Here is a 27,806-nt window from a genome sequence, read left to right on the forward strand (position 1 = left end):
TGGACGAACTATCGCTTCAGCAGCTTCAAGCTTTCGCCAAAAGGAAGGTTCACTAAATACTTGAAGTGCCTGGGGAAATCAATGCAGCTGTTGTATTTCACCCAAAAGTGAAGTAGTCCACTTCTCATAATAGAGAGGCAAAACAACCTTGCATGCTGTTTGTCTCGCACAGATTTGTAAACCCAAGTGACTTATCGTAGGTTGCTGTAACCAGCTCTTGCGCCCGAACTAAACATTCAGTGTCTTTGTAACTAGCGATGCCGGTTTGGCTAGTACACGGAAATACGCGTTTAACACTGCTTTAACCAGGTATTTATGTCATGAGCAAGACAATGAACGTACGTGATCCGTGGATGTCTTCGTGCCAAATTACGCCGGGCGTGACCACACTGACCAGCGTTATCGGATACAACAGCTCGAGTTGTCCAGCCATTCTTTGTCTCAATTCCACGCATCACATTCTTACTTTGCTCAACAATCGCGACCCCGTCGTGTCTTGAGCCAGTTGGAAATAATCCATAGGTCACGATAGTACCGAAAAGGGCAAGCATGAACCCAACTAAGTGCAACTTAACAACATTCATCGAAAAAAAATTCAATCGGCCGCCACTAAACGCCAACCGGTTGTTGAGCGTCAAAACTTGATTAGCTTATTCAACCATGCTGTACTTATCCAGAATCTTGCCCATAGATCTTCACTTTGGAAGCGCCTTCTCGCAGGCCCAGCTGAAGAAATAAAAGGCCTGCGAGCTGACGGTATTTCGAATAATACGGTCAGGTAAGCAATTTTCTGCCAGAAATTGGATGAGTAATTGCATAAATTCGGCATGATCGTCCTTACAAAAACCTGGATTAAAGTATTGACAAATACACCGACTTCGTTTAATGGAACTTGTTGAAGAAGCACCCCCAATTGAGAATTGCGATGCAGACATTGGTGAAGCCGAGCTGGAAGGAGGTTTCGCCCCTCTCTGTGCTAAGAAGTGGTGTAGAATTGTTGGCTGAACCAGTGAAGCTGTGACATCACCCCGCTCTAGTGCCTCTTCAAATACCGACAGTCCTAGAGATGGCTAGTATAATTGGTGTCTCTCCCCGAGATGACCTTGGGCTCCGGTGTTTCTTCTCTCTCGTCTGGTTGTTATACGCAGCTAAGCAGTGTCTACACACAACCTGAGCCCTGCATCCTTTCATAGGTAGTCCCGTGTCAGCAAACGGCTGCCTCTCGAAGCCTTGTGAACGCCCCATTCTTTCGAGACAGAGGTTGACGTCTTAACAGGAGGGAGGTAGATTGGGGGAATCAGACTCTGGTCTCTGATTACAGAGATAGACGGTATACATGACAACATTTTCATAATACGCTTGACTTTTAATATTTAATGTTTTAGTTTATCCCAGTAAATAAATACATGTGAATGATCACATTACTGTTACTTACTTAGCATGATGCAACGGTTAAACTCAAATACTGTGGGAGTCCACATATTAGTTTGAGTACTAAGCACGTACCCGCAGACTTAAAGCAGCAAACGGCAGCACACAGGTGGGCGGAAGATGAAAATACCTACATCACGCCAACAATGCTTAATTGAAGGGTTTCCCATGTCGTCTCCTGTCTTGATTGATAATTCCCAGATGCACCGCATTGGGATACCAGACCAACGTTTGAAGCCTAATTCGTCTTGTAGAGCAGTTGTCCCCAATCGGTGTAATGGTTTCCGATTGACGTGAGTATACGATCGTATACATTTCATAGCGCGGCGATTTTGACCGCATATCGGACAGGATAATAAAGCCATTTGCTTCGGCAAAATATAACCTTGTCTCCAATTTAGACGGTCTATTCCCGGTAGTCATAAGAAATGTTGATTTGGCAAAAATCCCGCTGACACGTCCAAATCATTGCTTGGCAGTAAAGTTCCTGGGAGTGCACCGCACGGACGTTTGTCCTCACTAAAAAAATCCTGGAACCGTGTCAAACAACACGTTTCAAAGACGTCGAAGTAATGCATCGGTATCGCGTCAGCCACAGTAGCAGCGTGCTTCAACAGCTCCTTAAGCGAGAGCACCGATGCATAATTACGTTATGAATATATACTGAAGTGTACAGCTTTGTAGTTTATACGGTCCCACCCCGAAACTGTTGACAATGTTGCTGTGAGATTGTGTATTTGCCTCCCTCGTTGTAATACGGGTATGTGAGGCTGACCGGGGTTTTGCGGAGAACGCAACCCATCATATTGATATGCCCTTGGCTCGCAGAGGGGGTTTGAAGGTAAAAGGAGACTGATATTTATGGTTTTTGGTTTTGTGTCTTTTCCTCCCCCTGGACGACAAGTGCCTAGGAAGACTAGAAAAACATACTTCAGCTGCTACGTTGGCGGTCAGCTTTAATCTGCCGACATTCTTGTCACTCACCCCCATGCTGACCAGAGGTCGCAAAATACAATTCTGTATTGTATTGGTAGCAAAGCTTTACCGTAAAATATATTTCAGTATGAGCACTTCCAATTATAAAAATTGCCGTTATTTTATTATATTGGACCAATATCTAGCTACGTCTTGCCTTACTGTGTACTCGTGCACCAGCCATGATCCCCGTGAGTATGCTGGCCCGATAATCAACCGGCAAAGCCACGCCAAGCTCCTCATTATTAAACGTCGTTATCATGTTCTGTGGTATATCTGACGACGGCTGCCAGGTTAATTCTTGAAACCCCACCCAAGAAACTAAATAGTAGTCGTACCCGTCTTGACTAGTTTTCTTAGCGTATATTCTATCAGCAACGTATAAGTCGGGTCATCTTCGAGTTCTGAAGTTTCATCTTCTGAGTCCGTCCAAGAAAGGCCGGCAATAGGGAAAATTCAGCTGCTTGCTTCTCTAGTTCCATAAAACGTTGCTCCAGGTTGTCAGGTAGATTATTTTTTGTCCTCTTCTATTGTTTGGCGTTAGCAAGTGCGTGGAGCTAAGTGTTTCGTTTGCTTTTACGTGGCATTGCCGGCAAGTCTGGAAACATAGTTGCTGCTTAACGGGTGCACTATGTCAGATAGAGGCTGGGCCTACCATTCTTATCTAGAGGACGACACATCACCTTCACGATATGAGGTGATTATTGTCGACAAGATGACGAGTCAAAAATAGTTTTCGTGACTGGGCATCTTGTCAGAATAATTTTCATAAGTGACTCATCGGAATGATGTAACAGCCAAAATTTTGTCTATTATTACACCTAAATTATGGCACTGTATTCAAATTTATCCATATTTATTGAAGTGATATAGTGGGATAATACGAGATATATGGTAGAGTATGGGGAATTATGCTACGCAAATCGCTATTTCCAGGTAACACTTCAGAGTGGGGAACAGGACATTTATTGCGAGTGTCCGAGTAGATGGGCGTGGCGCGGCGGGTTCGAGTTGCGCTGGCCGAGGAAAACCAAGAATGAGGTCTACAACTAAGTGCTAGGTCTATCTTCGTCCTCGAACTGAGACGTGTGTCGAGAGAACTCTTCAGGCTCCCGTTAAATAGGAGCATCCTTAACAGGATATTTCCACTTCCCAGGTAACACTTCAGAGTGGGGAACAGGACATTTATTGCGAGTGTCCGAGTAGATGGGCGTGGTGCGCGGCCCCATTTGAGAATTTATTTGCGTGGCGCACGCATCGGCTCGGCACTTGGCACCATCAGCTTTGATAGTCCCGTTGATGCCTGAGCGGCTTGCCGGGGATATTCTTCGTAGCAATTCGAGAGCCACCTTCCCAGTAGCTTGATGGTCAGTCCGTCAGCACCGCCTTCTGCGAGTGCTGTGGCTCCTCCAATTTTAAGTGAGTGAGTACCGTAGTTGGAGGGCTGCACTCCCGCTTTCCTTGCAGTGGTCTTGATCGCGCTCGCCACTGATCGTGAGCTGAGATTGCCACACAGGTAGCGACAGGCTTCAATCTTGAGAGACTTGCGGGCACTTAAGATGTGTCGGAGGGCCTTCACTGGGCATAGCGCGCTGTGACCTGACGCGTGCATGGTTCTCCACGCACCCCGGCCAAACTGGTCGTTCTTCACCCCTTCTAGGCCGACAGTGACAGACGTAGCCCGTACTGAATCAACACGATGTCCTCTTGTGTCGGAGAAATATACGTTCTTGTGTTTGAGGCAGTAGACGCTGTATTTTCCGTCGACCTGGAGGGATTCGGATCTTCTGAGTAGGAAGAAGTTGGCGAGTAGGACGCTACCCCAAAGAAGACGCTGTCGAGGTTTCGAGAAATCGAGCGAGCTGCGCAGCATTCGCAAGAATGGTGGTGTGATCGGCTGCTTTTGGGGCGAGGTGTAGACATTTTCTTGATACCTTGAAACAAGATGTCAAGTCTGGGTGTCGAAGGTATGATAGTGTTTTTGTATCTCCGGTAAAACCAGCGAATTGCTGTAATCTTTAGAAGGATCGAAGCGTGTTGGTTTCCTTAGTGGTTTTTGTTCCAACCGTTCGCCCAACAGTGCGTAGCAAAATACTCCAGTGGTCGTGACGTATGATTGATCAACCCATCGTATCCATCCCATCCGACGAACGAACAGACACCACTGCTTCCAGTGCTGAGAGTACTTGGTTTTGGTAGCGCGCGCCACGGCGCGTCCGCGCAGCATTGTTCCCACGCGTCGGATAGATTGTTGAAAGGAGGTTGGCGAGGTTCCTGCTGCCACGACGCCGAAAGATTAGTCCAAGTTGTTAATAAGGGGTGAGTATTGCTCCACACGCGCGATCCCGCGTCAGCCATAGTGTTCATCTTTCCTGCGATATGATTAGCCGTACACACCAGATTGTGTTGGAACTCGGCGAGGGATAAGAGGCGATTGTATAACTGCGCTTGGGGATGCGATGACGATCGCTTGTTCACCCATGCCACTGCAGTCGTGTTGTCGATGTGGAAGCAGACATGGGTTGGAACGTCTTTCGGTGAGGAAGCCTAAACTGGACCCATATTAGGGCTGCCAGGACTGCACTACGCAGCTCCCGAATGTTGATAGACAGGTTAAATACTTCTTCTGTCGAGAATTTCTGGCGGATGTAGCGGTGAAGTTGTGGCTCGAGAACGCATAAGCCGTCGTTGCTCGCATCCATATATACGTGTATGCTTGGTTCTGCCAAATCTGCGAACGTAGCAATCGGTATTGAGTTGAATCGGTCGGCGTGCTGGAGAACAGTGGCAAACCATGTGAGATCGCTTAGTGCAGATCCGTCCAGGCGGTGATTTCCAAATCGAGGGACCGAGTTAGTTGCTGTCTGAAGGCGCTGGAAAAATGAGCGAGCAGGGCGGAAGCAACATGAAACGTGACGCAGACTGCCCAGCACTTGCAGCAGACTCGTCTTCGTAGCTTTCTTGGCACGGAGCGCTGATTGAACTCTGCTTTTTAATTTTCTCTGCCGGGATTGAGACACACTCACGGTCGGTGTCCCACAGAAGCCCCAGCGCTTTCTCAGTTGTTGCCCATTTGGTGAACGTGAGTTCGTTGATGGCAGACGGTCCGAGAACGGTAGCCATAGCTCTACGGAGGGCCAGATTAGCGTCGAAGCAACGAGTATTGATATCGGCTTCGACGTTAATATGGTCGTCACACCACACGTTTCCGACTAGAGTACGGGTGAGTCCGTGCCCAAGCTCGTACTGGCCGTTGATATGTGTACCAGCGAGCGAATAGAACGTGGGTGAGCCGCACCAGCCGAATCCGCAGGATAGATCGAGGACAAGTAAGTCGTCGATGAGGAGCCCAAAGACGTGGACGTGTTCTGCGTGGATCGGTACGTGGCGGAATGCACCAGTGATGTCTCCCAGCATAAATTTTATCCGGGTTCTGGGCTGAGATCGCTTTAGGCGATGAATTCGCCGGGCGATGGCACGCGGTGGATTGTTCGTGATCGTAGGAAATTCACTCCGATCCGTGTAATCGTTGACCGACGCGGAGGGGGGGGGGGAACGAATAGTCGTTGAATAAACGGATGTCGGCACCGCCGGGATTCTCGACGACACCGAGTGGGCTAATGAAGACTTCCGGCCAACCATCAAGAAGATGTGATTTGACGATCAAGTACCTACTGTCCGCTTGGCCTCTTCGAAGGTGTCGCCGGATTTGTGAGATATGGCCGCAGGTACTCCGATGATTCTTCGGGCGTATAAACTGCGTAGGTGCGACGCCACTTATCCACTGAGGTATCAACCCATGTTGGACGATTTCATTCCAACGAACCGTGCTGCTGCGCAACACTGGGTGTGACGGTAAAGGGAGTTCGAAGAGATGCTTGTTTGGTCTAGGATCATCGATCATCTCACCTCTCACCAGTCGAACCACGTCGGGTAGACTCAGATTATCGTGCTCGGCAACGGTTGTCCAGAACGACACAACATCCGCATCGATGTCGTCTGTTGAATCTGTAGTAGGATCAGGTAATTTGACGCCGAGCCGCGCAGCGATGTCGGCATGGCTGTTGTAAATTTCGGTGGCGCACTGATGCTGAACACGCTCGAGTGTAGACATAAATCGATCGTACCGGGAGACACACGCCGACTGGTATTGAGCGGTTTGCGTGTCTGCGACGTGGTCAGAAGACGTGTCGGAGGTTCATAAATCTTGATACGCACTGCCCAGACCGCGCCAACGTTTAGTGATGGCTGCTTCGATTAAATCGTGAAGGGCATCAGGCTTGAGATGAGCCCGGGAGCAATCCGTGCTGCTACATCCGACCCTGGAGATAAACCGGAGGCAAAGCCGGCGACCAGATGCGTCTTGGGGGACTTTTTCGTAAACGTAGCAGAAATTGGGTTGGGATTCCTTGTAGTTTTACGATTCTGGTCGCGGTCTGAGGGGCGAGCACGTCCCACTGACTGGGATTTATCGGACTGGGTCTTTTTCTTCCCAAAGAGTTAGAGTCCTTGAGTGCGGATAGCATGTCATCGCTCCTTGTAAATTCAGCGCTGACCTTGAGAGCCTCTTTGATCCCGGCAGACGCCAGTCGGGAGCGGAAAATGCCGAGCTTGCGGTTCACCCAATAGGCTAGCAACCGAGCCATGTTTCCGTCGGGCGCAGCATGGTCATTATAGCTTATCAGGAAGTCTCGAGCGAATGCAATAAACGCACTAGTCTCCTTGTTGTAAAATTGCTCAGCGAATTTGCGAAGCGTTGACAGGGCACTGACGAGATCTCCGTAACCACTGGGCTTGGGCGCCGCGTGGAGCGAGTGTTTGCCTGAGAAATCCCACATATTGAGACCTTGCTCGCTTGCTTCCACATCGTCCGCAAAGAGCCGCCGTCGGCAATGCATGACGGAAGACCAAGACCGAAGCCTAACGCGTACAGAGCGCGGAGAACAGCAGGCGTTGCGAGGAATTAAACGTGAGGAGCAAACTGAACGGATTGTAGGAGTGTTTGAGGGATCTTACCTGCGTGCCTTCAGTGCACGATAGTAGCGTGGATTCGTCGATCGACTGGAGACGGGTGGAAGGTAATGCCCTGTGTGTCCAAAGTGTTCATAGTTTCATCGAAACTGTGGTCATCGGAGTCTGAATCGTATTGTACGCGGCGGCGCTTGACTAACGGGGCGCTCTGATGCCGAATGTCCTCGATGTCGCCGTCACTCACAGCCATCTCGTCGTCGTCATCGAACTCCAAATCGTCCACTGACCGAGGTGTCCTCTGCACACTGGTAGCGCCCTGATGTTGTAGAACAGACGTGGTTTGGGCGCTCACCGATGGGTTCGCTGAGTGCGGCTCCGCAGTCGATGTCAGAGGGTCCGTGAACAAATTGATCGGGCGTTTTGACCGGGGGACGATAGCGAAATCCAAAGCGTGTTGGCGGCGAACATGCACTAGGGCTAGTGTTGAGGGATTTACAAACGGAATAAGCTCGTCGGGGCTGAAAGGAACTGATAATTGGCTCTTGATCGCTGGAGGAAGTCCAGACCGGCGTTTGCTGCATGCGGCAATAATACTGTTCTAAAGATGGAGCAGCTCCGGCGGACTGATTGCCAAGGTGTTGGTGTTGGCGCTAGTCTGCAGTGTGTAGTTTAGCGTGTCGACCTTTATAATCGGCGGCTGGTCGGCCATCGAGAACCGTAGCGAGCCCGCATGACTGGCGATGTTAAGGATCGTAGACGTTTCAGAGGATGAGTAGCCCGTTACCACTCCATACGCCCAGCGGGCGACTCCTTCGGCAGACTGGATGACGAAAGCCACGGGGTGGGCGACGTAGGATCCTGGCCACCATGTTCGCTCGTGGTCTGGGACGATCCGGAACTGGATGATACTAATCAGCGTCTCGTATTCGGTTATTGCATCCTCGGCTGGCGAGTCTGGGCCGACCTCCCTTACGACAGCCGTAGACCCGTCGATCCAAGCCACCTCGACGTACCCAAAGCAGGCAAGGTGATTGAGGTGCGAAGGGCCCACAAAGGCAATAGCGCCGGGGGACGGAGGAGAAGTCATGATAGTTCTGGCTGTTAGGCCGCTGGATGTTCGAGCTGCGCTGGCCGAGGAAAAACCGAGAATGAGGTCTACAACTGAGTGCTAGGTCTATCTTTGTCCTCGAGCTGAGACGTGTGTCGAGTGAACTCTTCAGGCTCCCGGAAATAGAAGCATCCTTCACAGGATACTTCCATCTATGTGGCCAATACGTAGCTTCTAAGCTGAAATGAAAGCTTAATACGTAGTCAACAGACGGTATTACATGTTACGATTCAAAAACTCAATGTAAATCACTGCATTAAGATTTTATTTTAAAATTAGCAGAGTCCACATAAGAATAAACGATGTATATTTATATAAGAGCAAATCAAGCAGACTATTTGTTCGCTTTGTTTCCTGGTCACATCCGCTACAGTACAAACGTCCCTCATATCGCGGCTAGCACGAAGGAACCCCAGCTGCTCGAAGTTGGCGGGGTCCATGGAGCGGCGCGGTGGTGTCAACTCTAGATTGCACTTGGAAAATAGCCGCTTAAGGATGTCGAAAGTTGGAAGTGGCCGGTATCATCTCCACCAGAGGCATATATATACTATGTCATGCTCGGCGTCGCGCTGCGCTTCTTTCCTCGTCGGGTCCTACCAGGGAACGTTTTTCTTTATTTATTGTCCATAATTGGACCAAACCATATTGTACTGTTAAGGTCAACTACCTAGAATAAAATTCTATAGTGCAAAACCAAATAATTACTTGAATCGCAATGACTATTTGCGACCTCCGATGCTTGTCATTTAGCATGGAACTAGTCGGCGAATGCTCACCTGCTGTTGTGTTGCCCTTGGTCCAAGGTAACAGTTCCGTTACAATGCACCTCCACAATTGTGAATGGCCCACTGACTACACTTCTGTGCTTAGTTTTGCTTCCTTGGCCGGAATGCAAATCATCACATGGTCACCTACTTGATAGACGTGCTGCAGTCGTGACGTGTTCTCCCTATCATTTGCATTGAGAATGGCGTCGAATCGACGCTTGCACAAATAGTCCCAATTTACTTTACAAAGTTTTCGAGTAATCCGATCCTGTCCGAAGATTAAGTGCGCAGGGGTTGTTCCAGGAATAGTATGGTAGCTTGTTCGAACAGAAAATGCTGCATATTGAAGAACTTTGCGCCAGTCTTGATCAGGTTGGTATCTGATACAATGATTTAGTACCAAATGCACGCGTTCGCATATAGCGTTTGTTTGCGGATTCTTGGCCAATATTGGCTTCGGCTTATTGGCATAACTGGCATGCATCTCTATGAGCCTACTTGTGTTGGATTCATTGCCTCTGTTAAACATCACCTTCTTTGGACGCGCATACCGACGCAGCCATGTTACATCAAAGTTCTCTTCTGTCATTTTCCTTTGTCGTCTGACTGTATTGAAACTTCCAACCAACGAGTAGCTTCATCAGCTATTGTGAGTGCATGCTGACGTTCGTTTTCGTAGGGACCCATTGTGTCAACGTGCACAATGTCGAGCGGGTCAGCTATTTGTATGTCCCTCGGTGGCAGCTTGTCGAATGCTTGCGGTCCTCCGGGTAGCTTTGCTCTTTTGCATGTGATACACTTCTTGCAATAATTCACTATCGTTTTCTCCATCCCCGGCCAGTAGAACACAGCTTGCATGGTATAAACTGTCTTTTAGCTCCCGGGTGCACTAAATTTAAGTGATATCAATCCACAATTTCGAAACGTAGTGCCTTCGGAATCACCACTCGTTTCTGGAACGTCGACAATCTCGCCCTCATTGTATTCTCAATACAGTAGTCTGGATCACCCGTGCTGCTCACACATTTCTGGGCTCTGGTCTGTACCAACCCATCCGTTTGCTGATACTGCTTGGTGTACTCTCCTTCCTAAATACACTTTTCTTGCTCAATGAACATGGTCTCCGTAAACTCATTATTGCACTCGTTTGACGTAGGCTTGCACTCCATGCGTTAATGTGTCTGCTGCGATGTTACTCTTACCTTGTACGTACTTACATGTTAGTCGGTACTCAGACAGCAAGAGCTTCCACCGTTTTACCCGTTGTGAATTCTCTGTAGGGTAGATCAGATTCTTGTGATCGGTGTGCACACCGACCGGGAATCCCAGGAGCATCGTTCTGCACTCTTTGAGAATTTCCACAGCCGATAGTAGCTCAAGCTCCATAGTTGTGTAATTTTGGTGTGCTTTCGCAAGGTTCTAAAAAAGCATGCTATCACTTGCCATCTTGTTGGATCATCCCACCTGGTTGTTTGTCACTGGTTTCCGCGTAAACTATAAAGGATATTGAGAAGTCAGGAAATGACAATAGTACAGCTTCAGCAAGAGATTTCCTTATGCTCCCAAACGCGTCATTCTCAGTAGACGTCCACACGGACTTCGCTTTTGGCGAGGTTATCTTTGTCAGTGGTTTCGACAATGCGGACTTGTTTGGAATCATTTCCCTGTAATAGCTGATTAGTCCTAGGAATCGTCTTAAATAACTCTTCGGTTTTGGTGCTGTCAGACGCGTGATCGCATTGATCTTCTTCTCCTTTGATTGCTCACCGTCCGCACTCAGCTTAAACCCAGATACTCCAATGATTTATAAAAATGTGGTATTTTTCCAGTCGAGTGTCGCATTGAATGCTTAAGCCGTGTAATTACCACGCGCAAATGCCCCACGTGCTCCTCAGCCGTTTTCGAGAAGCCCAATATGTCGTCCAGGTACACGATGACAACGTTCAACTCACCTAGAATCTCCATCATGCAGGCTTGGTACTCATCCGGTGCTGTCACGATTCCCATTGGCAACCTCTTATACTGATAGTTCCCCGAGGGCGTACTAAATGCTGTGTACGTTCGGTTCTCCTTCGCGAGTTGCCTTTCATAATAGCCCATATTTGCATTCAGTGACGAGAAGTACTTAGCTCTACCCAATCTAGCGAGAACTTCACATATCAGTGAGACAGAGTACGGATGTCGCCTCAGGAACCAGTCAAGTGAGCGAAAATCTGCAGTCTACCATCCGGTTTCTTAAAAAAAAACGCTGGTGACGCCATCTTGGAGTCAAAAATTTGTTCGAGAACATCGAGTGTGTAAGCAGCCTGTGTATTTCTTTCCTAGCTCCGTCTCCTTCACTCTTTGGAACTAAGTGGGGTCGTGCGTGCAGAGTCATGAGCGGCTCAGCAATAGGCAGGACGTAGGCCGGAAACTTCATCTTCCCTAAATGTCTATTATACAGAATCTCAAAGTGCATAAGCAGCTCAACCATCTTATCATACGCAGCTTTGTCGATCTCTGCATCATCAATCGGCTCTTTAGGCTTGATGGATGTGTCGTTTATCTCCTTCACTTCATCTGGCATCTCAACCTCTTTCAACTTTACGGGCAGTTTCCTTTTTGGTTTCATGTTCGGAGTGATCGACGCAACGCCCGTATTTACTGTGACTGTGGTACCATACCACCCCACCTGACCGTCTCTGAAGCTCACAATAATACCAACGGCGCTGAGTAAGTCACGTCGTGACTTACTGAAAAAATAATTGCGGAACTGCAATTATTGTGTTTTGTTTATTAAAATAGGTATTATTGCCATCAACAGAATCCAGTACAATAACATATTCCAGAAATTATTGCAATACAATAGTGAGTCAGAAGAAATGTCATTCCAAGTAACTCTCGGTTCAACGGTTCAAGCAAACCCGGAACCGCACGACGGTTCAAAGACGGTTTATATATGCATACGAATGCTGAGTGGCCCTGCAAGCTTCGTTTATCCTTGTGTCTCAGGATATATAGCCGTTAGCCGCAGCAGACACTTACTACTCACTTCAAAACTTGAACCATGGTGGCGAGCCGTGACCTCAGCGCCTTCTTCTTCGAGCCTCAAAGCGAAGGGCTTCATCGGTGCAAGCTTTGCGGCACGGATCGAAAGCAACTTCCCGGCAAAGGGTACTCTAACCTTCTCTCACACCTGAGAAGCCGCCACGAGGACTTTCGTGCTCAGTACGACACCCACCATCGCAATCCTGAGCGCGCGCTTGAAGCTTTCGGCTTCGTGTCCGAGGAGACGCCCCACCGCTACCACTGGTTGCGGTGGGTTGTCGAGAGGAGCATCCCTCTGAGCGAGGTTGACGACGAGCGAACCAGGGCCAGGGCCAAGTGGAGTTCAATCAATTCCAAGGCGGTCAAGGCCGACATGATTTCGGTGGCGTCAAAACTGGGCTCTGTAATCGAGGAAGAGATGGAAAACGAGATCGGTAAAATGTACGACGGCTGGACGCATGGCACCTTGCACTACGTTGCGGCTTACGGGCTCTATGTCGTCGGCGATCGGCTTCGACGCACGCTACTGGCGCTTTCGCTGCTCGACGGGGGGAGTCAAGATGCAAACGCTCACATTGATCTTTTCCGGAACGTGCTGGCGGTTTATAACAAAACCGTTGATATGATCGTGTTCATGGTTGCTGATAACTGGAACACCAACCGCGGTATCGCTATCAAACTCGGCGTCCCATTGGTCGGCTGTGCATCCCATCGATTTAACCTGGCGGTCAAAAAGGTCTTAACAGAGCACGAATCACTGTTACAAAAGGTTAACAGCCTCATGCAACAGTTACGTTACCCAAATAACGCCGTGCAACTTTCCAAGCCCCCCCTTCTCGCCAAGACGCGCAATGTGACGCGCTGGTCTTCTACCTACGCGATGCGGAAGCGCTACGTCAAGCTCAGAGCGCACGTCCGCCAGATTGAAGCTGTCGAAGACTCCCTTCCGTCTACCAGCGAGCACAAGAAATTGTGCGTTTTGTTGGTGCACTTGACAAAGCTGGACAGTGTGTGCAAGCGTCTGCAGAGCGACACGACCAGATTGGGCGAGGTACGTCTTCTTTTTGATTAGGTTCTTTTGGACTACCCTATTATGGGGGAATACCTAAAAAAAACAACTCAAAAATTGTCCATTCGTCCATTTTTGAAAATGGTCTGGTGAAGGTCGGCGCTAGGGAGAAGCTGTCGACTGCCGAATCCGCGGCGCTCAAGCGGTTCGAGGACCAGCAATCGACGCAGCGTCCATCGGAGACTGGACGCAAGCGCAAGCAGTGCGAGGACAACTACGCTGCGCAGATCATACAGCAAAACGGCCCGAAGAGACGCGCAGGTACCGCCGACATCGAATCCGTATGAGCGCTTGTTTTCCGAGGCCAAGTACGTCCTTACGCCGCAGCGCAGCAGCAGGCTTCCATCCCACTTCGAAATACTCGCCTTTCTACGTGCCAACAAGGACATGTGGAGTGACACAAGTCTTCTTTAGGTAAGTTGAGATGGTGTCTTCATAAATGCCTGTAATAAAGATATTGCCAATAATTGCGCCGTACTTATTATTGTTTTCTTGTGTATTGCCGTGATTATTATGGTAACACCGGAGCGCAAATTTAATATGTTACTGTATTGTCCGAGGTCTGAGTCACGACCTTTGACCATTTTGTCCTTAGTATTTTGGATCACTTCGAACTGATGCGTGATTGTGGAACCGTAAACCAAGTCCAGAAATCTAAACTTCACAATCATGCTTCCGTCCGACTCGATCTTACCGACAACTTGTTCGAAGGACATGAGTATAGAGCTCTTCGCGAAGCCCAATTTCTTGTTTACCATCGATACCGCATCAGCCAGGGTTGCAGCGCTCTCCAACTGCTCTTCAGCGGGAACACCGAGGTCAAAACAATTTTTTTAATGTAGGTCGGCTTGTCCAGCTTAGGCTTTTACGCTGTTTCTTCCCAATCGATATGTAAGCTACTGGTAATCAAGTCGTACGTGAAGTATTTACCTCCCTCGTAGTGAATTTCTATCAGTCGATGGCAGTATCTCGGAGAGCGCAGCCCATCATCATCTTGAGTGGCGCGCAATAAAGCTGCAAACTCCTATCCATTTACGTCCAATCAATGTTGTAATTCTGCAAAACAGACACGTTATACGCGATAAATTCATCGTATAAATGGCAATGTCTTACTACGGCTTGACTCAATAAAGGAAAAGCGCATCGCCGCAGACAAACACAAAATTATCAATTCATCACCTACGCAGCTCGACACCCAGATTTAGCTGGTGGGCCAAATGCTAAACAGCAACTTCGCACGGTTACGGGAGAAGCCGACGCAACCGAAACTACAAGGCGCTAAATTCCTGGCGAAGGTAAGAGATCAACCAAGTTTTCAGCATGCAGCATCAAGTACCGAGTGTCGTACGAAACGTCATCATCTAAACGGGGCCACAGGCTTCACGTGGTCTCTCCCATAATCATCGGAGGGCTTTTTTTTTAAAATTTGGGTAAAATCGAAGTCACATTTCGTCATGTTCTTGTGGTTTTGATTATCATATTCCTAACATATTGTACTGGCGAGATGAAATGCACCACCATTTTTTTGTTTTGCCCATAAATACAAAAGTAATTATCGGATTAATGCCGGCAGACCCGCAATGGAAACAGGGTAGCACAGAGATCACCGACAAACACACATTGTTTGACTTTCTTGTCTTTTATTAAAATGGTGGAAGCTCAAACGTCTGCGGGAATTTGATGCTGATCATGCATACACAGAACATTTCTTGCGATATGTAATAAACAAAGAAGCCTCAAGTGACAAGCTTTACGCCAGAATGCGGCTTGGAATGCAACGCATCTGCAGAAGTTGGTTTTAGCTACAGGATCAGCGTAGGGATTGCTGCATGCAGTGTTAAACGCATCGCCGACAGCCCCACTTCCTAGGATCAAATGTGCATAGAAATGAGTAAAAAGGGCATTGTTGATTGTAATACTAAAGTTTGTAAGTACCAAAACATCTGATGCCATATGTCAAGAACAAAGCCTCGATTTTTTTGGCGGAACGAAAGACACGCACTTTTCGATTAAGTGTAGCATGTGCATTTGAGCAGATATTCAAGGATGATTATGACTACTTAAGAGAAGAAATCGTTATCTTTCCAAAAAAAAAGCCTATATAAATTGGGTAATTGGGTGAGAAGTTGTGAAGGGGCAATGTTTGGTGTTGCATTTCATCTCGCCAGTACAATAGGCCTCTACGCTTTTTATTTTTGTCTGCCAAATTGTGGCGCCAGAGCCTTAAATAAAATATTTTCTCATCGACCGTATTTTTACAAATATTTAACTACCAGCATCTATTTAATACTTAAAGCCATTTGAAGCTGATCGCTATGTAAGAAAATGATACATGAGAGGAGCACTACCATCTTCCATGAGGTATGCTACAACGGAATGCTAAGATACATTTTTTTTACAGGCACAAGACTGTGTAGAATCCAAACAGCGCTCCCTTCAAATATTAAAGATTAGATTGAAATATTGTGCTGCTTTTAATGCGCTTCTTGCCATATTCTTATGCCATACTCTAGCATCATTCGCAGCATGTCCACTACAATTTACGAGATTGTACCTATACTGATTTCTAAAAGTTAACACTATGCATCAGACAAGCGAGATTACAAATGGCAAAATCCAACAGGTGACCCAAACACAGTAATTAGCAGAATCCGGAAGCCATTCCGGAAGGCCCACATACAAAATCACAGATGCATGCCGGAAAAACAGGCCCTCCTCGTCAACATCATTATTTATTCCGGACGAGAGTGTATAGGGTGAATTAGACTTGATTTTGTATGCAAATAGAATGTCTTACAATTTGTATGCTAAGAGGCACGTGCCATTCATTTCCCCCCATTCAGCATTCAAGACCCCAAGCAAGAGTTCAAGCGTCCACGGGTAGGTTCCGCTGCCTGTCGTCGTTGTTTCGCGCCCGCGTAGCTCAGGGGTAGAGCGGGAGGCACCTCCTCCAGGCCGCTGGTTCGAGTCCAGCCGTGGGCAAGCTGATCAACCTTGATCTGTGTTGTGTCGTGTGTTGTGGTGTGTTTAAATACGCAGGCTAGCTACGCAAGGTCAGAAGCGGTTCATTGGTGCGATACAGGCGTGCAGGAGTCGACGATGGAGCCATTAGTGACCAGCCCCAGGTACTGCGCTGCAAGCGCTTGGTACGCAGCCGGATGTGACGACCGCAGCGCGCGCCATCGCTTTCGGAGAGTCGATACTTTGGATGTCGGCTTTTTGCCGTCGAATTTGTGGAGAAGCTCATTCGCTGTACGATTTATCGACACGGCCAAGGTCCAGACTGCGTGCTTCCAGGCGTCATGCGCGGCTTTATCGAAGTGTGTCGGCTGTGCTGGGATCTGGCATGGCGCTTGGTAAAGCACCTTCATGACATTCACTGCGGCTTTAAATTCGGCACGTTTATTCTGCTCTTTTTTGCCTTTGACTGTTTCCCAGATACGATAAAGATACCAATTCAAGAAGCTGCCAGCCAGTGTTGATGCCGTCGCAGGAGCCGCTACCGCAGGCACAGCTTGCCCAGGTCCATCAGCCGAGAAACCAGGACCCAATTCAGCCTCTATTGTCCGGACTGCGACAGCAGCGACAGCGTCTTTAATGCGGGCAATGCGATCGTTGATTGATGTCAGCTGAGCCAGCACATTCTCCAACGTAGACGACAGCAGTGACTCGCTACAAGCGACGGTGCGGCTAAGCTGCGAGTGATTCGTGGTGCGCCAGCGAGTCGCCAAGTGCAAGCCCCATTCACAGCACGTGCTTGTTGAGATATGGCAGCCAAGCGCTGCATTGATGGAAGCAATACCTCGCTCCAGCTCGTATAGGTAACGTAATACGTGCGATGGCGACGACGCTGTGTTTTTATGATGGCTAACACTGTCTCCATGTGCATGAGCAGCACTGCAAAGGTCACGTTGGCCACTTCAACAGATACATTTAGGCGAGGATCCGGTGAGCCGAGGACATGCTGGTAGAGCTGATTTCGCAGCGTGATAACTTGCCCAAACTCCGCGACCGTGAGACGCTCTTGCAGGTCTTATATGCTTGGCGTTGCTACAGGTAAGTCGGGCGACTCATATCCCGCAAGAACTTTTGCTACACTTTGATCCTCACGAGTCGTTGTTCCAATGTATGCAAACGCTTTAGTCAACGAGTCCAACAGCCACGCGCCTCGTGTTGATATCCACTGGATCGCAAGCTTCGGAGACGCGTTAGCATATGCAGCAGCCCCACGACGCAAGGAATGGCTGGTCATGTTGGCCGTCACTTCCTGCCGCGTTTCCTGCTGCATCTCCCTCAAGCAATCACGCATAACTTCGGTAACGTAACCTGCAATATTCGGACGTTTGCGCTCACGTTTTAACGGCTGTTCACTTTATTTTTTCACATCGTGTTGCAGGCTCTCCCAGAATATTACAGCTTCTTCCTGCGTGTACGTCTGGCTGCCAGGAAGCTCGGACACCGCGTACCGAGGAACGAGCGGAAATAGGTACTCGGACGGCTCATCGTAGCAGACAAAATGCATGCCAAATGCATGGAGCATGCATTGCTCCCAGCGTTCTGCAGACTTGTAAATAGAGACACCTTGTACGACTGAGGTTTTAATTCTCGCAATATGAAGAAATAGTTCACCAGAAACTGCCACCGATAGTTGTTGCTTTCTAGCAAAGCACGTGTCAATCGCTCTACCAAATGTGTGCCACATCTTCGTAAGCAGAGCTCCGTCATGAATGTTCTTGAGCCCAGTGGCAACATCAGCATGGACAGCTAAATGATCCACTAGCAAGGATAGGTCGTTTACAGTACAGCCTGGGGCATCATTTGTCTGCACATTCGCACGCAAATTTCGTTCATCAATCACACTCGTCATCTTGTCACGAATTTTAGCGATACGCTTCGAGTCTTGAAGCGAATCACTGAGAGGATTCAGGTAGCTCAATCTACACGCGATGGTGTAGCGTTCTCTTAGCAAATTTACCACCTGAGAGAAGTACCTCAGGGCAGCTGGCTTGGCTAGATAACCATCCGCAGCATGATACTTGCTACTTTTTTGGTCTGTAGGAAAATTGAGAAAGCTGTTAAAAGTGAGTAAAAGTTCTGCATTGGTAGGCTAGTAGTTGCTACAAGAGATGCATGCATTTTATCGAGCGCATCACTGTTTAGGTCCGCTGAGCACAAAAACTCGCTGAACACCTTCACAGCAGCCACTTCTTGCCCGACGGTGCCAGCGGGCGTGTCGAGGCCACGAGGCGCCCTCTTCATAGTAAATTCAGAAGCTAAGGTGTCTTGTGCTCAACACTTCAATCTATATTTATCGATGTTGGTTTCCAGCAATAGTTGTACTAAATCCAAAGATCTTTGTGTAAGTATAGGAACTTATTTTGGCGTTCTTAAAAATGACAGACACTTCCGGAAATAAGTCGGGATAGATTACCTCTATGCACAACGGACTCTGATTGGTGTAAATATTAGTTTTTCGCTTCTAATTGAAGACGTTTGACTCAATGAGTCACTTATTCTAAGTTCCCTTTCCAATGGAACTTACAGCCCACGACCAAGGCTATAGGTTATTACCTTAGCTTTTATGCTTCAAGACTAGAAATGTTTTATTTACTAATATTGTGGCAAAGCCGCCTGTATTTGTTTAACTATCGAGCATAGTTAAGCCTAATCAAATGCATAACGTGTGGCTTTCAGCCAACGTACTGAGAGACCTTGTTAACTCTCTAACTTACGTACTGAGAGTTTGTTAAATCACCGGGTACTCCGTACACCTGTGTACTCCACACCATGTAACCCTGTTGCACTCTCCCCCTCTAAGATGGAGACATTCCGCTCTCAAAACTTTCACAGCGAGGTCACGTCTTGCCGGTGGAGGTCACCACACCTCACTTCTGCGTTCTGCTGCTCCGCAACGCGTTTGCATCCTTAATGCCTGGCACCTCAATTACGCCCACGGCCCAACGTCTACAGCGCGTCGCGACACCTCTGCTCCGACGGTCTCATACCCACAACTGCATTCGCAAGAGCGTCTTCTTCTCTTTACGTGGCAGAATACCACCCCGAGTATCGTCGTCGACACGACAAACGCTCCATGAGCCGTCGACATGAAGAGAGCAAAGCTTAGAGCTCGTCAGAGCCGCGGGCGCTGCCCAGAGGTAACAACGTTCTATTCTCGGAACTCGAAGAGGGCCCAGGCGACTACGATGAGCCTATGACGGGAATTAAAATATTTAGTTGGTTTTCAGCTTTAGGTGGAAGTTATCTAAAATTTGAAACACCTGTATGTTTTGTTTTAGTTTTTTTGTTATGGGCGGAATAACTGGTGTAGCTATGTCTAATTCTGGCTTAGATACTGCATTACATTATGCGTATTATATTTTCATCATGTACTGTCTATGGGTGCTCCCACTCCAAACCAGGTCGCACATCGGTGCCGCGTCTTCTCCAACCGCCTCGATGAGGTCCAACCGCTTGGCGGCTCGATCTACAGCGTGAAGAGACCCGCGAACACCGCACTGAACGTTCGAATACAATTTCGAGCGATGCGCCACTGCTATCTTCGCAGTACCATGAGGACGTTCGATACGATCAAAATGGCATTACGAATGACCTGGCCGAGGCCCAAGGCCATCGGTTGTCCAATGGGCAGCGGTCACAGTCGTTCCGACCTGTGGTCCGATCACTGAACGGATGACGTCCAGACAGTAATAGTTTGAAAGCAACACGACCTCGGTTAACAACGAAATGTGGGTAACTTCTTTGAGATAAAAACCTTCTGATTTAGAATCAGCCACTTTTAACCGATGAGTAGCAGCTCAAACCTTAGCGCTTGAGCTGAATTGTCTTTCTCGAAGAGCAACAAGATAGTAGTTTAGCAGAGTTGACAAAAGAAATATAGAGTTGGACCATCCAGGCACGATGACATTTTAGAGAGAGGAAGTGGCGGTCGGCCCCTCCTCCACATTCACGTTTTTTAAGGTGTCCATCTCATGGTCTTCATCCTCCGGGATATCAATTTCCGTCAGCATGCCAACAGTAGCGTCGACATGATACGAGACCAGACATTTTTTCTAGAATATCTTCGACCGGGGAAATCGATGTCGGAAGCACGGAAACATCAACGTCCGTGTCTTTCCCGTCAACCTTATCATCAGGGTCGTTAAAAGCGATCTTATAGTAAGCTGGACTGCAAGGAATGCCAAAAATCATTCTGCCATCCGCGCTTTATGCCGATGTCACTTGGTACTCTGTACCCATCGTACGGATCTTCGGTTTGGAGATCGATATACGACTTGTTACATCGACCTATTCTTGGTATGATGTGTCGTTTTCCGGCTTTGACAGATCTAGTATTGGGCCTAGGAAAGGTGTAGCAGCAGGAGTTTATCCACAAGCAAAGTTTCGACGGAAGGGGGAGCTGTGGCGTGGCCCACCTCATGTCGCGGTACTTTGGGGTTATGATTCGGGTTAAGCTACACCCTGCGCCTGTGGCGTCTTTCTAGCAACAATGGAAAGAGGAATAAGTTTGATAGCACGAGACTTATGCTGTACAAACCCTGGTCGTGGGAGTTCTTGAAAGAGAATCTCTCTCAGGGCAAAGGTGTCATCCACGATACGGGATCTGGGGCATATTGACGACGAGAACCACACCGTTCTGTCCCGAGACATGAGCACCTCAACTTGGCGCGTTGATCCAACCAACGGAGTGAGTCCTAACTGAGAGGAGGCCGTAGATCTACTCGTCGTCGAGGTCAGACGGCGTGTTTGTTAGGTGAACGTAGTACATCCTATCGGAGGCACTAGCGGCCTTGATAATGTAGTCCATTCCAAAAATATGGACCGCGAAGCCACCTAGCTTGACAGTCAGGTACGCGGCGTGCTCGTAACGCGATTACTACGTCCAAGAATGAGGATGAAGTCGCACAACGATGGCGAGGCCGCGAATTAGGTAGCTGTTTGGTGCTCCTTGGTAATCGCAGCCACAATTTCCTCGAGTTGGTGGCACTCCGCGAGCTGCCCAGCGGGAATGAGCAGCTTGAGTTTCTCTTCCGTCGGTACAAGTAAGAGATCGATGGTTCGTTAGATGAGGGTGACAGCTCTACCGGACAGTGCATCGTACAGTCCATATGTTAGCAAGTAATCCAGAACGTGCAATATGCACGTATACGTCGGTAGAGCTCTGAAGCTTGAGCGGTTGCCTTTTTGTATGCATGGATGATGTCTTCTGTGCAGCAGGAACCCCCTCGGCTCCTCTTTTTGCATAATCCCATTACATTGGTGTGTGCAGGTGAAGTGCGTTCGAGGCAATTATCCGTAAAAATAAAATTATTATTGCGTATCATTGTTGTGTCGCTCAATGCAAATGTAGAAGTGGAGTTTTGTGTTTTAGTTCTTGTTACCAAGCAGGTATGTTTATTAATGAGCTAGATTAAAATTCAGTTGAACGTAAGCTGACACTTCTTCTGCAGCATCAGGGCGGCTCTTACCCACTATAATACCACGCGTGCCATGCGATGGCACTAGAAATTGAGCCATGACATGGCGTGGTTAAGCATAGAATTGCCCTGCCATTGTGTCATCATGAAATCTATTTTTAGAGCTTACGTTAATGAAGATAAAGTAGCATGGCACATGGCAATTGCTGATGCCATCCGTGGCACGTCCTGCCATTTCATTTACTTTAAACTTTAGGGCTCATCCAATCACAGAATTTCGTGCCATGGCATGACACGGCGTGGTTAAGAACGACCCTCGGTGTCTCCTTACGAGTTCAAATCCATGCAGCGGCGGACGCGTGCCAGCATCCACCTGAGGCTAGCGCCGCGTGACTTACGGCCACTAAACAGCTATGCAGAAGCTCCCCGAGGCGCTTCACCACGTGCTGTGTGCCCGCCAGGTCCGGGCTCATACGTTTGCACAGCTCAAGCTTGATCTTAGCCGTAATCGAGGCGGCATTGCCCCCCCCCCAGCTTGACTGTGTCATGTTGAGTCATCAATTCGGCGCTATTCCAATTGCGATCGCAAATCGTCGTCACCACATGCCATCGCATATTCTTGCACCTTGGTCGGAGCATCTTGGACGAGTGTCGTGAGGGGTTCCTACGAATCTCGATGGTCTGAAGGCCGACCCATGAAACGAGAAGCTCCTAGAGACCGAGAACTTCGCTGTAGCGATGATCGTGGAACCCTTCAACACCCAGAAGAATTCCTCGACTAGAAACAAACTCCAACAGCTCTGCGTCGGCGTAAAACTTCAATCGCGATGTACAGTGACCTCCTTGTGCATTTTTGAAAGCGAATGGCGGAGACGCACAAGACGTCCCCCAGCACGTTCACATCAACTTCGAGTAGGTGGTCAGCGTCCGGTCGACCAACGACAGTATCAAGCGGTGTCGACGGCGGCAAACCAGTAAATAACTCAGCTGGGGAAGGATCACCTAGCGACTGCACCGGAGTATGGTTCAAGTTGGCCTGCAGCGGATGTAGCCGCTAGGGCGATTCGTAAAAATCGAGTCCGTACTCCTTTAAATGTTGCACGAAGTACTTGTAGAATGTCCCTGTTGAGACGTTGTACTGTGCCATTTAGCCACGGCATGTATACCGGTGAAAACACCTGCTCTACTTTCATCCGAGCGCACCAATGCTTCACCACTTCGTTGCGAAAGTGGCTTCCTTGATCGGACAGCAGCGACTCAGATATCCCAAACCTTGCAGACCACATTGCGAGTGACTCCACTGCAACGAATGACGTTGGTGTCACACAGGGAATAAACTCACAGAAGTGGGTCAATTCTTCCTTAACTACCAGAAGGAATGCCGTATCACCAAGTCCAGGTTCGAGGTACAGGTAATACCAGTGTACAGCCTCATTGCGTTTCGTAGCTGTCAGTAATGGTCCATAAGGTCGGGGAAGGAGACGTGGCCCTTTCACATGCTTGCCCAACACGCCTTCTCACCCAAAATACAAAATATTTTCAGAGGACTGCGGAATGTAGAATAGTTGTTTGATGGTGGCAATCATTGGTTCCTGTCCACGATGACCTTGGCTGCCACAGTGCGCCACGACAAAAATCTTAGCGAGGAGATCTTTGGCGGCGTTGAGAAACCATGGACGCCCTGTGTCCATCACCACCCCGCCATCTTCTGCAAAATCGACTCGCAAATTCGAGCGTTCACGTCGTGCCAGGTCTTGAGCGGCTCGGACATGTTCCAGTGTAGGAGCAACAAAATTTTCATCAGCGAATGGGCGAAGTCTGGAGAGTGACCCCACGGGAGCAAAAAAATGTCGGCGTGTCTGCACGGCCGCCATCGAAAGAACCTCCTTGTCCTGCGTGTGCCAACGTGAGATAATATCCGCCCATAGATGCACCTCACCAGATACATGTTTAATGTGGTAGGGCAAGCCACAAAGCAGCATCGGCCAGCTCTGCAAGCGGCCACAGACGTGTTTTTTGAGCTCAGTGGGGGGCGCGAAAATGTAGACAAGGTTCGCATGATCGCAGAGCAACCGAAACCCACGAGGCTGGAGAAAGATGAACGCGAGGTCGGTACACGCTTTAGTGATAGGAAAAGCCTCTCGTTCGACCACAGTCCAATTGAGTTGCAAGTCTTTGAATTCGCCACCCTTGTAAATGATCAATTTGTGGTTCTGTTTGTCTACGGAAACACCAGGATGCCAGTGTTTCACCTGTGTCACCACAATAACGTATCTGGAAAGGGAGTCATCTGTGAAAGCACACAACTCGGCGTCCGGATCAGGGTGCACCATCATTGCGGAGTCCTTGGTCAGTGAAATGACAGCAGCATACGCAGCGTGTTCAGTGACTGAATCAGTCGGGTCACAATGCGTAGCCACCATAAGAGCGTGTTCACTACGCTTGCCAATTCGCTTCTTTTCAGCTTCTAACTGTGCAAGAAGAGGGGCAACAACATGCGCGTAGTCGGGCAGCGACTCGTGAAGCCAATTATTAGCAATTAGAAATCGCTGTAAATCCGCCATAGGTTCGGGAACAGGAAGCCGACGCAGCACATCCACACCGTTCGGATCCTGACGCACGCCCTTGCTCGAGATAAGTCGACCTCTCCACAGGACTTCAAGCTCGAACAGCGAGCGCTTCGCCATATTTAGCTTCAGGTTGGCTTCCCTGACGAGCTGGAAAAACTCTGGGAGCACCACTACGAAGTCACTAGCGGTCGGGGCGAACAGCATGACATCATTCACCCATACGCGCGCTACTTGAGGTATTAGTGATGCGAGAACAGTCTGCATATGAGCTTGAAAATCCAGAGCACTATCCGTTGCCCCTCGCTTCGGTGTAAAAACACCATCCGGCGTAGCAAACGAAAGAATCTGCTAGCTGTCTCGGAGCAGGGCCAATTGCCGAAAACCTTGCGTTAGATCAAATCGTCTTCCAATATCAAATTGAAGAGGGCAACGTCATCCATTTTGCAGTCACGCCTCTTGAAGTCGATAAGTCGGGTAATCTAAGCTTTTAGCACTGGAGGCTGCAAAGTTTCCACTAGCAGACGGCAGCGAGCCTTCATACTACTCTTGTATGCTTCAGTACCCACGTCAGCGTTCTCTATTAGCCCTTGCAGGCCATTGTTCTCCACAATGCGAGAGAAGTTCTGATAGTATTGAAAGTCGCGGGCATCACAGTCATTATTGACAGGTCCATATTTAGCTTCTCACGGAACAAAGCCGTGACGTCTGGCACAAAATTGTTCTCGAGAGTGCGGCAACGGGTCTCGATCGCCCCCAGGATGTCCGCATCGGTTACCACCTCCGCAGGTTTCTTCAGTATGTAGGTTGCAATTGTCTTAAGAACATCCGTGTTTACATACCCCTTGACACTAGCTACAACATTATCAAATGTTTCGCCCGTTGTCGTACAGCGGTGACGAACTTTTCAAAGTAGCGTTTCCACCCGCGAAGCCATTCGACCAGGGCAGAGTGCTTTCAACTCCGCAGCTCGGGAGGCTTGATGACTTCAAAGATTGGTTGAGGGATTGACATGTCCACATTACCATCGGAATCCACCGTGAACGTCGTCCCCGTCATGTTAAAGTTGAACTTGAGCGCTCTTAACAGCGAGAACCTAATGCAAACCGCACTTAGGTGACCTTCGAACCTAATGCGAACCACACGTAGGTGTTCTCCCTTTACTAGACTAGTACTCCACCGACAGCCTTCGGACAGTCAGCGACTTCCGGGACCAGCACACTCAGCGCTCGACAGGCGCAAACCTAGCTTTGTCGCGATAACCCGGGACATGTTACCTAGCAGGTAAGTTTATTAATGCGCTAGATTAAAATGCAGCTGAACGAAAGCTGACACTTCTTCTGCATCCTCAGTGTCTCTTACAAGTTCAATCCATGCAGCGGCGGACGCGTGCCAGCATCCACCTAAAGCTAGCTCCGCGTGTCTTGCGGTCACTAATCAGCTATGCAGAAGCTCCCCGAGGCGCTTCACCACGTGCCGTGAGCCTGCCAGGCCCGAACTCATCAGTTTGCAGATCTCAAGCTTGATCTTAGCCGTAATCGAGGTGACAGCTTACGAACGATAATAAGCTATCGAGATCATCGAGCTTGTTGAATAATTGGTTTTCGCACTTAGCTAAAACTGTGACAAACGTTCATCGGTAAACTTTATTTTCTCAGTCGATTGCTTTTAAAACAAGAGCTTTTAATGTATCTCAAAAATTGAAAAAAGGTCCCAAATATATCGTCATTAGGATGATTTTTGGGCGACACATCCGTAAATATTAGATATTTCGTAGCTTTCAAGTACGCTTAAGCCGCGATTCGTACTTGGTTTCAGCATCGTCTGTTTGATGTTGTCTACGGAACGATAGTTTAGAGAAGTTGTTTTGCTTGATTATATTATGACGTTGTAGCTGCATCAGATAAATCTCCGATACATCGTCCTAATTCTAAAGGAATGCGACGATCATCGGCGTGAGGGCAGTCAGTACAATAGCAAACCCACCATACTTGGTCAGTCTAGGTGCTGTGCTCGTGTCACCTTTTGTAGCAGTAGCCAAGCTCCCTGTCATTGTTGATACCGCTGTAACATCTCGTTCAGCCGTCATATCCACTGCCACCGAGATCCACACAAACACTCCATCTTCCACCGTATCTCCAACCAGAGCATATTGAAAAATGGGATCGTAGCCGTTCCCACTAGCTTCCTTGAAGATGTTGTCTCTTGAGTTGAGTGTCGTACTCTGTTTGTTGGTCGAGTACGGCTCCACTGCCTCCACCGATGAAATGAGGTCTTGGTCGAAGAAAAACTGACCCACGTGGGCAACAGAGCCTCCAGAGTAAGTCTTGTTTGAGAGAACGGACCCACCATAGTTGCCAATGAAGTGAACGTGGGTGGTACGACCAGCGTAGTGCCCAGGGAAGATGGAGGTCATTTGAGCGACACCATCTTTGTCTGTGGGAGTGACACCACGTAGAAACGTGTTCTGGAGGTTGGTTTTATCAGCGTTGTTGCCATTGGTACTTGCCACGACTCCGGAGTACACCCCAGTGGCGTTCGTGTGCCATAGATCGATGTACATGTCCTTTACCGGGTCACATGTGTTGATATCAATCACCTGAACGTCGACGTACATAGTGACGCCAGTCTGTTGTTCACGCATGTCCGTACGGATGTACTCGCCTTTGACGTAGTATGGTCCTTCAGTAACTTCAGGCTCTGCGACACAAGGAGGGGTGGAGCCGAAGAGGACACTAGCGGACGTAGTAGTTGTGATACCAAGAAGACTGGACTTGTGACTCGTTTCCAGGACTGTGGTGACATCAAGACGCCGTTGACGCCGATCTTGACGAAGCTTCTCGACGACTTCGGTACGTCGCGCCACGGCACGTTCCTGAAGCACTCGCGTTGATTCGAGCTTGGAGCATTTAGCCAATGCGGCCTGGGCATTCTCGGTGAAAAGCTTGCGTTCGGAGGTCGAAAGGGCTCGGCCAGCAGGGTGCTCGTGCGCGGATACCGAGCTGGAAAGGGTACACGATACGAGTGCAGCGGCAGCAAGGACGGTAAGCACTTTCACCATATTAAACGGACTGAAGGTTGTTTCGAAGCGAATTGAATTGTGAGGCTGATAGATGGGCGATATTCTGCAATCGACCGGGAAGATATTTTGGTGGTGCGTACAGCTAAGATAGATTCGCGCGACAAGGTAGTGAGGGAAGGGGTCATCCCGTGTAGCCTATTTAGAGATAAAAAATTTTCTTATCGAACATTCCCTATTTTGAATAAAACGAAAGTTATTCATAACTACATAAATCAGCTTCTTGCCTGAATGCAGCTATTAACACTTTTCAATTGTAAGTAATTTATGCGTGTACCTTTTGATAGCGTTCATATTGCAGCTGAAACAGAATGAATAAAAGTTAAGCTTGGTTTTGCTATTCATAACCCCGCACTACGTGAGCGCTATTTAATATG

General features: G+C 48.5%; 2 protein-coding genes and 1 non-coding gene across 3 annotated transcripts; 2 read left to right on the top strand and 1 right to left on the bottom strand.

Moving 5' to 3' along the window:
* The first annotated feature begins 16,260 nt into the window (after positions 1 to 16,260).
* Positions 16,261 to 16,330, top strand: PITG_25907. Its single transcript has one exon. It is a non-coding gene; the product is annotated as a tRNA-Gly (tRNA).
* A 6,147-nt stretch (positions 16,331 to 22,477) lies between these two features.
* PITG_04070 (uncharacterized protein) lies at positions 22,478 to 22,884 on the top strand (the record flags this gene model as incomplete). Its single annotated transcript, XM_002905736.1, has 1 exon — positions 22,478 to 22,884. The coding sequence occupies one exon, from the start codon at positions 22,647 to 22,649 to the stop codon at positions 22,839 to 22,841; it is 195 nt and encodes a 64-aa protein (XP_002905782.1).
* A 3,396-nt stretch (positions 22,885 to 26,280) lies between these two features.
* Positions 26,281 to 27,411, bottom strand: PITG_04071 (putative extracellular dioxygenase; the record flags this gene model as incomplete). The annotated part of the gene is made up of 1 exon (XM_002905737.1): positions 26,281 to 27,411. The coding sequence occupies one exon, from the start codon at positions 27,409 to 27,411 to the stop codon at positions 26,281 to 26,283; it is 1,131 nt and encodes a 376-aa protein (XP_002905783.1).
* Between the last annotated feature and the right edge of the window lie 395 nt (positions 27,412 to 27,806).

Source organism: Phytophthora infestans, genomic scaffold, assembly GCF_000142945.1.
Source record: "Phytophthora infestans T30-4 supercont1.5 genomic scaffold, whole genome shotgun sequence".
In the NCBI taxonomy this organism is placed as follows: Eukaryota; Oomycota; class Peronosporomycetes; order Peronosporales; family Peronosporaceae; genus Phytophthora; species Phytophthora infestans.